The sequence below is a fragment of the Leuciscus leuciscus genome, assembly GCF_965113295.1.
Source record: "Leuciscus leuciscus genome assembly, chromosome: 21".
Lineage (NCBI taxonomy): Eukaryota > Metazoa > Chordata > Actinopteri > Cypriniformes > Leuciscidae > Leuciscus > Leuciscus leuciscus.
In genome coordinates, this window is record NC_138745.1 from 6,479,480 (window position 1) to 6,491,293 (window position 11,814).

The 11,814-nt window shown below is 38.3% G+C and overlaps 1 protein-coding gene across 12 annotated transcripts in view; it reads right to left on the bottom strand.

Moving 5' to 3' along the window:
- The window catches only part of mapta (microtubule-associated protein tau a), a 38,502-nt gene extending 26,993 nt beyond the window's left edge, over positions 1–11,509 (bottom strand). For all 12 annotated transcript variants that reach the window (XM_082151523.1, XM_082151531.1, XM_082151527.1 and 9 more), the window contains exons 1-2: positions 11,425–11,509; positions 1,567–1,773 (exon numbers count right to left, since the gene is read on the bottom strand). In XM_082151523.1, coding sequence (XP_082007649.1) covers positions 1,567–1,753 — 187 coding nt within the window. In that variant the 5' untranslated portion in view covers positions 1,754–1,773; positions 11,425–11,509. The remainder of the gene's footprint in view (positions 1–1,566; positions 1,774–11,424) is intronic.
- Between the last annotated feature and the right edge of the window lie 305 nt (positions 11,510–11,814).

Here is an 11,814-nt window from a genome sequence, read left to right on the forward strand (position 1 = left end):
CATTATTTAGTAGGAACGTGCAAATCTTTCTCTGGTGTATTATCCAGAACCATACAGCCTAATAATATCTTTCCCTGGCAGCCATGAAATATTTGATTATGTCTGTCATAACATTTGCCCTTGTAATATTTAATAGTGTGCACTACATATTCAAATATATTATTTATGAAAGACAGTAATTATATCTACATCCTTATTGGCTGTGGAGGAAAGAAAGTGTCTTTTATATAGTCTAAAAACCAATATATAAGCTCAACAAAACAACAACAACAGTGTGCATCAATCTTTTATGATTATGAGTTATGATAATGTCTAATAAAATTATGTTCAAATGACAAACTACAGTAGTCAACATTTGAAGTGGATTAAAAAAGTTAATCAAAGTTAATCAAAGTTGTCCTAATACCCGTTGTATTGTTCAAAATTCATGTATAACTTTGATGAAAGGTTTTGATCAACTTCAAATGTTGACTACTGTACATTGAGTTAGAGAAATTTGCAGCATAAACAATTTTTTGAAGCTGATTACTGATTAATTTCAGCACAATTGAGTGGTGGTCCTCAAACCAATTATTATTCAAATCAGAATAACAGCAAATGTATATGCTAAATATTACTTGCACACAGGCATTAGTGCAGTCATTGCTCATAAGGCCAGAGTAGTTTCAATATAACATTAACTCTTTTAAATGTCAAACATAACAGCAATAAACACTAACAGGTCTTTCTTTTTACAAAAAAAACAAACAAACAAAAAAAAACATAAAATAAAATAAATAACACTCAACTTCAACATTAATTCTCCTTCTCAATTCCTATGCAAAGCATGCTGGGAACTAGAATTCTAGTTCTGCCGCTTCTGGGAATTAATTCTGGGAATTAGATTAATTCTGGGAATTAGAACTAGCCCAATTCTCAACGTTATCAAGACAATTTCATTATGTTAATATTTCCTTTAAAAAAAAGAACACAGAAATTTCAGTTTAAAGCTGTAACTTTTGGCGCTCTAGCGGTTAATAAACAGAACTGCGTGCGTCTTGAGGAAGAACATTGTATCCGGAGCTCCTTCTCTCTGTTTATGTCTATGACGAGTCACGCAGGTACAGGACTACTCCACAGCGGTGCGACCCGAAACAGTCTAAAATAGTCCCAATATAAACACTTACTATAGGTGTACCATAGTGATAAACACGGTTTAGAAAATGAACTTATGATATACTCACTCATAATATAATTTTTGTACATTTTGATCACAAAAAAGTTACAGACTGCAGCTTTAAATTACACACAATATAACACTGATGTAATGAATAGTTGATTTTTATGTCAACATAACCAGGTCCCCTGAATTTCTTTTTAGACTGTAGATCATATTCCACACCAGTACGTCCTTCAAGAACAATTAAACTTGTCCTTTAACTATATTTGAATGTGTCATGATAACACACACACCCTGTTCACACTGCAGAGCTTGTTTAATAGTTCTGACTAATCAGGTAATCGGTATGTATTTATTTTGAATGGCTGTGACACAATGAACCTGTTTTCCCACAGAAGCAAGCTCACCTTTCATTGGACAATCCCCTGGTCTCACAAGCCCCACCGCAATTCCATTCTCCTTATGGAACTGGTTGCCATGGTGATGATCATTGATGGTCATTCCAGAAAGGGAGGTTGCCATGGTATCGCCAGAGTTGTAGTGAGCTGTGTGGCTATTGGGCGAGGAGCTCAAGAAATCGTGCTGCTGGTCCATAGCAAGTCCAAATGCGGATACTGGGTGGAGTGGGAGGGTGGGGGAGAAAGGTAAGGGAGAAAGGATAGAGTAAGAAGGGGGGGGGGAAAGCAGAAAGGGAAAAAAGAAAGAATAAGTTAGTGGTTGTACGAGAGAAAGGCTTTTGCCAGGCACTGATTGTTTTGCTCTGATTCCTTGCGGCAAAAATGGGTTTTCAGTGCTGACAGAAGAAAAAAAAATTGTTCAAATCCACTGAAAATCCACAATCCATTAGCCGAAAACCTCCAAAACAACTCTCAGTTCAATGAGTCAACAGTAGTGGCGTCCTCCACTAACATGTCCAAGGACAACGTGGGTTGAATCAATAACCAATCGTCAGGATCCGTCCCTTCCGCTGGCTTCACACAGGGCTGTCACAAGCTCAGTGTAAACAGAGCCAGAGTGCCGGTGCAAACCTGGATATTTATACTGCCAAACATGCAGGACTAGCTTAAGGTTACTGCCATGTGGCTTAAAATAGTGCAGTCAAGCCAATGTGTCCCCATGCACCTCCTGCAAGCCTTTCTGTAGCCACTTTATTTAAACCATTGTAACACACAACATAACATAGTGCACTTGCAAAAGTTCTCATTTTCCAGGTAAAAAAATCACGCCTTACATAATGACACCATGTAATTAACAATCACATTGTGAAATGATAGAAAACACCCCTTTTTGCCACTGAAGGCAACTGTTGTTTCTACACGGGACAATCCGGCTCCAAAGCATTGAGGTGTTAAAGGTGTTCATTATTTTGTAATACTATAATCACTGATACTGAAAGTCCATCTGATTAGTGATACATATTTAGTTAGCTACCCAGCCCAAAGAAAATTATACATGTTGAAAATTTCACAGCCGTCCTGATGCACAACTCAACCCAGCCCTGCAGACATCCTGACAGCTCATGCTGATGTGTACGCTGGTAGCACTTAGAAACAGCATGTTTTTTTGTTGTTGTTTTTTTTAGTGCAACAATGGGAAGGTAATGACTTTTCACTTTACACTGTCCGGCCAAAAAAAAAAAGAAAAACAGAAGTCGCTGTTTGGATTTGAATAACCTTGGCTATATTCCAAGATGACAATGTCAAGATTCATCAGGCTCAAACTGTGAAAGACTGGTCAGGAAGGAACATTTTCACACATGAATTGGCACATTGAGTCCAGATCTTATATTCATTGAAAGTCTTAGGGATGTGCTGGAGGAGACTTTACAGAGTGCTGGACTCAAAAATTGAAGCACCTCTTGTGTAAAAATGATTCTTCATGCTCCCTATGTACATTTAAAAGAGACTGTATACTATATATTATAAATGAGAGACTATATACAGTAGGTTCCAAAAGTCTGGGACCACTACTTAAAGTCGACATGAAATCAAAATTGACCCTATTTACTTTGTTAGCGCATATTACTAGTCTTGTGGTGAACAATTAATCCGTGCAAGTTAATACACAAAAAAAAAATTGTTTGCCGTGGTAATCTTTAATCAAAATCTGAAAAGTTACTTCTGGTCTGGAATGGCGTTCCTTCTCTGATGATGTCAGTTTGACGGCTTGGGTTGGGAAACGCTTAACCACTCCTCTCAAACCGTTAGTCTGCTATGAGCGAGAGATGGAGAGGAGGAGCGCTAGAGTAAAACCCTGCCCTCTGTTCAATATTCCCTTTCACTTGGAAAAACGTCATAACACTGGAGAAAAGTCGTTCACGGGGACTTTAAAATACTTCACTTTTACATTTAGAGCACAACCACACTACATGTCAGAGCACTGCTCACGAGGCCATCGGCTTCGACTCCTTTATATGTTTATGTTTCTTGTGCAGTCGCAGAAAAAACTTTCATGCATTGCTTAGTTTTTAGGAGCTTATTATAGCAGAGAAAAGAGAAATCAAGAAATGCGCCAAAGAGGTTGTTTACACAACACCACTTTTAACTAAAAACTGAAAACTTTTTATGCGTTTTGGCCCTTCATTTACACGAGAACAGAGTTTTTGCGGCCTGAAACCGTAAGCTTTTGAAATCGAGTTTCTAAGAGCAAGTTTATGAAAATGATACCGTTATCGTCTCCATGTAAACAACAAAGATGCACATTTGTGAAAATGTGTGTAAACGTACCCTAAGACTGCTGTAGAGCATTAACAGCACCATTACTGCCATAGCAAGCAGTGTGACTGTACAACACACAGCTGTTGTTGTATCCCATTAGCATTTATTGAATACTTTCCCTGTTATATCAACAAATTGCACTTCTCTTTGATCTTATGAGTTTTCCTGCCATGCTTACTCTACTAAAATCCACAGTTCCCAACAAAATCCTGTCTGGAATCTCCATGGCACTGCATTTGGGCAGTGGGAAAAATCTCACCTGTTTTATGCGCATCTGGCACACAAACTGTCTGGAACACAGTGTTTGCACAAGGATTCAGGAACTTTGCTCTCTCTTACCTTTCCTCAAAGCTTTTTGTTCACTGGGAATGTGATGACTGCTCAACATTTATTACCATTTACCTAATATATATCATCATATGGAACAAATGAATTCTGCAGTATAACAAAAAAGACAGTGGGATCCACAAGTCCTTTGTACTTTTCTAATTCATACACCGTATATTATTTTCAATTACAAATTCAATTATGATTATCACACTTGCAGTAAAAAGTAAAAAATAAAAATGTCCCATTAATTACAGCAAGAAGTCATGATCATGTCATCCCATTTAATAAAAACCATCTGTCACATTGATCAATGCAAACTTCTTTGTACAAATTTACTTTTATTAGTGACCTAAAGAGTGCAGGATCTGTATCTTTTTATTATTTATAACTTTCCAAATTAAAATTAAAATTTGAATTAAAAAATGTATGTGTGCACCATTACGCCACATGCCTCCAAGGGCAGTTGAAGAGCCCGTCTAACCAGGCACTAACATCTGTTGGTTTTTGTGTAGCGGTTCCTTGTTGTGAGTGTTAAAGCATAAAAAACATGCACAGTTGGCTCTCTAATGAGTGTGTGTGTGTGTGTGTGTGTGTGTGTGCGTGCGTGCGTGCGTGCGTGCGTGTGTGTGTGTGTGTGTGTGTGTTCAAAGAATGAGAATGATGAACTTGGCACGCTCATGGCCGTTCTGCAAACCAACCTAAAAGCGGTAATGCAAGGGTGGGTGCGACTACAGAACGCACAAGATCAACATAGATGTTTACACAGCACCTGGGATACTATGCAAAGACATATTCGCCACAGGGTACACATTTAAAACCATCAAAAGTGTCAGTAACTGAACAAAGACATTCAGTTTGGATTCCTGCATTCAAAGGCGAGGTGAGGGTTAACACGGGTAGTTGCCTGGACACAAGATCAGATCGCAACGGTCTTTCCTTCTTTATAGACCTTATTCAAAGCAGCGCCATGACAGGTATGTTAGTGAGGCTGATTACAAAAACAAAAGTCTCACCATTAAAAGCCATGTCCCAAGCACACAATTATAATGATGATCTCATTATAATTTTATGTAGCCTATTTGACAGACTTGCGCTGAACATGTTGCACTTTACTGTATTTTCCTTTTTGAAGTGATTTCAATCATATTTCAAGCAATTCAAAACCATCATGGCGAACAGTGCGCATATGAAGAGTCTCAGCTGAAGGAAATAATAAATTTATCGGCTTTAATATATCGGCCAAATGTTTTTATCGAGCCGATAACGATAATATTAAAAATGAACATATATCGACTGATACCGATACGGTGGCCGATATAACGTGCATCCCTAGTTAGTATGCTAATCATATAGGCCTGGTCTCACATAAAATCAACAAAATTGATTTACTTATTTTGATAATGCGTTGCTGCTTTCTCCAATACACAAATAATTAGCATGACACTGAAGCTGAAGTTTAAACTGGTGTTCTGAGATGATTCAGACTGGAAACTAGACTGTATGCTACAAATAGATGCAGCTGAATGCTTCCTTGTAAACATACACTTCCTCTTTCTTTGAATCCTGTGAAACTGATCGTTCAAATAGACGTGGGAGCATTTGATTCTTCCCATGGAGTGTCAAGACGTCTTATGAAACAAAGATCCCACTGTTACACTGAAAGGATGTCAACAAACTTCTGGATTTTTTTTGCTGTTCTGTTCTCGTCAGTGTCGTGTTTGTAGTTTTGTGGGACATTTCAATTGCCGTGCTTAAAATTTCGCTTCTAATACCAAGACATCTAGAAAACACAAGAAATTCTAATGTAAAAACAACAACAAAAATGTAATGTAAAAACCTTCTATTCTTGCAGATTGCAAAAACATACATATACTGAGGCAAGGACAAAAACCTTATTATTTAAAGGAATTTAATAACTATAGGATTTAAATGGATTTGAGGGGATAAAGAAAAAGAAGAACAGTTAAAGAACAAGAATAAGAATTATCTGTAAATTAATCAATTTGAATTCATATTTTTATTTTAGAATATGCACACATTCACTCTAATTCATATGCCTAATATGTTCAAAATGCAAAACAGCAAAATATTTATTTTCCTGCCACATTCAATTAGATTTCTATTGTAAAACAATTGTCAAATACAGTATTAAATGTTAAAGGAACACTCCACCGTTTTTTGAAATAGGGCTTATTCACCTTCTTTCCTACATTTAGATTTTGTCTCAGTGCATGCATTGTTTTAGTTTGACAGGGTCGGCGCTAGCTTAGCTTAGCTTAATGAATGGAATCCTTTGTTGCCAGCTAGCATGTCCTGAGTAAAAGTGATAAAACAAAACAAAAACAAAAACACCTAATTACTTCTTGTGGCCTGCGTATTCACAACGAGTACAAATAGCGATGCAGAATAACACTAGGCGATTTCCTAGGCAGATATTGACTTGGGACTATATTAGGGGGAAGCACAGGCACTGCTACTTGGGCGCAGAGATATCACGCAACACATGAAATCCCGCGACTTCCGTCAACATACCGGCGTGAATAGTAGCTGGCTATTTTTCCTACAGTACATGAATGGCAATGAACATGGCTGATTTTGTGAGAGACAAAGAGGGTGACTTCTCAGACAGTCAATAGAGTGTCAAATAGAGTGTCTGTGCTGTGGCGAGTGGGACAAGTTACTGCCATCGATGACCAGGCTCAACGCGTCAGATCAAGATGAGCGTGCCCGCAGTTGTGTCACAGCTACTGAGGATTTCACACGTACTCGATTTTTTTTTCCGGTGTGATAAAGTAAACTGGAAAAAACGCCCCACGCCGAATGGACCAAATGGACTGCAGTCCACAGAGTAAGTGATTATTTTAAACATGACGCATGTATAGATCGACCCATATTTTACCTGTATTCACATTCACATATTATACCACATATTCACATTTCATGTGTTACGTGATATCTCTGCGCCCAAGTAGCAGTGCTTCGCCTGTGCTTCCCCCTAATATAGTCCCAAGTCAATATCTGCCTAGGAAATCGCCTAGTGTTAATCTGTATCGCTATTTGTACTCGTTGTTAATACGCAGGCCACAAGAAGTAATTAGGTGGTTTTGTTTTAAATTTTTTTTATCACTTTTACTCAGGACATGCTAGCTGGCAACAAAGGATTCCATTCATTAAGCTAAGCTAAGCTAGCGCCGACCCTGTCAAACTAAAACAATGAATGCACTGAGACAAAAATGCATTTGCCCACCTATCTAAATGTAGGAAAGAAGGTGAATAAGCCCTATTTCAAAAAACGGTGGAGTGTTCCTTTAACACCTTAGATCTTACCATGCACTCTTTCACAGTTAAAAACTGAAGCACTCAGTATGTGTAAACAGTAAAGCACAATTTCTTTGATTTTGTTGGCCATTTCAATTATTTTGACACTGACAAGTGCTGTTAAGGCCCATTCACACCAAGAACGATTACGATATTAGCGTCCACACAAGCGGACTTTATCGTTCTGGGCTCAAGCCAAAGTAGATCGTAGAACCATTGCCACCAATGGTCTCTACAATCATCTTGGCTCACGATGCTTTTGAGAAATGCAGCCCTGTATATTCTAAGCACACGCTGCAGTTTATGAATGCTTGAGCTCTTTAAAGCAGGATGGATTCTGATTGGCTGTCAATGTTTTTATCTTTCATCAGCTAGAAGACATAGTTCTGAAAGTGATTCCAACGATAGGGTGTAGGGTGTGTAGGGGCCTTTAGACCGCTAAGGCAGATGGTGGTTATGGCCATTCACTGAAATCCTGTAGGCTGACAATCTATCTAAAAAAAATTTAAAAATCTGTATATAGCCTACCAACTCAGCAGGTATTATTTGTTATGTAAGCAGGCAAATCTGTAATCAGTAGATCTGACCATGTCAAAAACTGCTTGGTTAGCAGTAAATCTATGGATGGCACCAGGAAAAGTCAGAGTGTATCTCCTAAGGCGTTATTGCTTGTTTATCTGGCACCAAACTGAAAATCGCCGCTCTCCACTGGCTCGCACTGAGTTTGTGCTTTAGAATAGCTGAAAGTATCTGATGCTCTCATCACGGTTGACTTCCCTTGTATCCCTGACCTAAATTTGCTCAGCATCGCTATGAAGCACAGTTACTCCTCTCTCATATTCTCTCACTGCTTTCAATCCCCGCCTCCTTTCGGGCAGGGCCAGTTATGTTCTAATTCAAACACAGTCCCATAACATAACAGACTGATCACAAAATGACTCATTTATGAAATCAACCAAATCAAGATTACATAAGACCCTGGCAGTCTAGTATGTAGAACCCAATATTGGATTAGATGACAAGAATACAGACTGTAAATCTGATGCCAGAAAATGTATTCTGACTGCTGTGATGACATAAGCAACTTCCATTATCCCGCTAGCATGCGAAATAACTCTTATGATGAGTCACTCCCTTTATGAGCAGGGTGTAGAATGGTTCCACTGTACTGAGGTGGAAAGACAAATATTAATTTCAGAAAATTATGCACTTTGTTTAATATATTATTTGTCTATAATTATTGCAGAACACACCAATCAGTTAAAAATATATTCATTTTGCAACAAAAAAAAGTACATTTATAGGCTAATATTGAACATTTTTATATGTAAGGAATAATTGACAACGGACCGTTGAATTATTAGAAAATAATGCACACCCGAGGTGGTAATGCGGCCACAACGCGAAACAGAGTTACACTTCAGGTGTGCATTATTTTCTAATAATTCAACGGAGTCAATTATTCCTCTTATAACACGGTTACCACACAAAAGCCAAGTCATTTAAAATGAATAATAAATATTCATATGTAAAAAAAATTCTTCCAATGTAGCTCACAAAATGCTCTTGACATGCTGTATGATATGGATCATCAGGTTTTGCATAAACTTGTTCGAGTGCAGCAGATGTCATTAAAGCAAACGAACAACCCGAATACTGAAATCTCTATTCATTTTTCAACTCATCAATATACTTTTGATCTTATCATTTGTAGTGATTTTATTAAATTGCCAAAATAGAATATAGAGACATTTTTATTAATGGTCTCAAACTTTTGTACCCCACTTTACATGTGTTTCAGATCATGAATAGCAGCATTCCAGAACAGTCATGCATAAGTTCTCAGGGCAAAGGACCATGTGGATGCATGTAGACGTGGAATTTTGGAATTCTGCTCATCACGCTTCTGTCAGAGAGGTAATGGCCTAAGTCTCTGCAGCTGCAAATTCACCTCAAATTACACAAATCACTTGGTCTGTGGCAGAGATCCCAATCACACCCTCTCATGCCAACTACTCTGAGGAGACTGATGTTGCAGCAAGCTAAACCCCTCTGTCAGTGCCATGCCAATTAAGCACTCATACTGGTCTGAGAGACTTCATATGGCATTATGTCAGAGATGTTATGCTCTTTGTAAGCCTGTCCATATCACTAAACCACAACAATTTGCTCAGATGTTTCCATGGGGCTTAGTGACCATTAAAAATAATAAGCTCACATGGCAAAACTCTATAATGCTGGGGCTAAACATTTATCTTCTATCATTTTTGCAACAACATGTTTACACAAATGGCACAAAACATTAATCAATGCAATGTTTTTTTGTTCTTCCCCAGAAGAAAGATCATAGATCTGTCTAATTATATGTGATTTTGATATATTTGATTCAGTGGCCGCAATGTTTTATGATTCTAAATATTCTGTAATGGCTTCTGCTGAAATTCCCCATCAGAAATAGGCTACCCCTAATTAGTCAATTTAATTAACTAACCATTTTATGAATTAAATTATGACCGCTTCGACAGACGATTTTAGTGTGACTTTTGGGACACTAAAGGAGTTGTAACAATGTCAGCTGCTCTTTTTCATACAACAAAGGTGCATAATGCCTGTGGATACACCCTATCTAGGGTTCCTTGCAGGGTCTCTAAACCATGAGAGTGGCTCGACTTATTCTATTATGAAATAATTATTGAGATTCAGTCATGACAATTAAAAACGTCAAACAGAAATCGGACACTGGCAATGGCGGTACATTCATGTAATCAATATAAAGCTGTAATGAGGGAAAAAGGCGAGGCACCTTAAAACCCTCAACTCAACCCCCATTTTAAACCGGATTACAGTCCACAAGGGATGCAGTTTAACACAGTGATTATATACATTGGGTACCGCTACAAACGACCCCGTGTGCGAAGCGCGCATTGAACATGAAGAATAATGCTGGTTACTAAATGAACCCATGCATCCATGAATAGACAACTGCACAGTCGTTGACGAAAGGTGTTGCAATAGCATTATTAGAACACATAATCAGCACTCGGTCAGCGACGAAGCGTAACCATGAAATGAATTAAAAGCGAGTCGCCTATAAATTCGACAGACCTCAAGCGTGATATCAGAATCAGAGACACTGTGATGGCTGAATTCAGACACATGAACACAGACAGACAGACCAGACGACATGAAGAGCTGGAATCATGGCCGCATCTCTGTTCTGTAGAGATGGAGGGAGGTGGTGCGTTCCAACAAAGCATCCTTCAACAAAAATCGTTTTACAATGTGCTCGAACTTGCACAGGCATCGCATTCCGTTTTTGGAGCGGAAGAAACAACCTCGCTTGAATACAGTATTTCTTTTATTTGGAATTATTCGAATTATTCGCATTCTTTGTAGCAGTCCGTAAATATTTTGCTAGAATAAAAATGACTCATTGTGCGTAATAGCTATAGCGATTTGCGTTGAACTGATAATATGAAAATAAAGGTAACGAGCAGGGGAAAAACAAATATTTTACACGTCTAAAGGTCTAGTCTTGAACATGAGCACGTTAACAGATTGGCATTTGGTGAAAAGTCCCATAAATACCGTTACACGTACGCTCGGTTTAGTCTGAATAATCTTGTTAGTCACTTAACGTATTTTTCTTATGAGACCGGGCATTTTCTCCTAATATTTGAGCATATTTCATATACATTCTATATTCAGAGCATTAGTTTATTAATACGTAAGCTGCACAGGCCCGATTTAACAACATGACTTGACCAACGAGGATTTAGAATTGCGACAAGGACACGCGCATTCAAACCTTCTTCGAATACAGTGCATGAAAACCAGCATACATACACAAAGAAATCGCATTGAAAATCACAAATGGCAGCTTTGACAGGTTCTGCTTACCTGTGCACGGGTCGCTGTTATTGTCTCTCCAGCTGCAGTCGCTCACTGAGCGCAAGACTAGAGCTCGAGAGCTGCTGTTCCTATAGCAGCCTGTTCAAGAGACGAGGCGCTAGAGAGACATCAGAGAATCAACTGCTTTTCTTCCTAATTTTTCTCAAATCGCCGTGCTCAATATGAAAACTTCTTCATTCGAGGAAAATCGAAGACGTGAGCGTTTAAGTTGAGTGCATCTGTTTACTATAGTATAATGTGCTGCTGTATGTGGATGGGACCAGTAGCCTATTTGGACTATAAATTCAAACAAATTTACTCGCCATTTATTTTAAATAAAGATAGATTATAATAATAGGTTTATTATAGAGTGTGGATTAGTGTAATGTGGGACACATA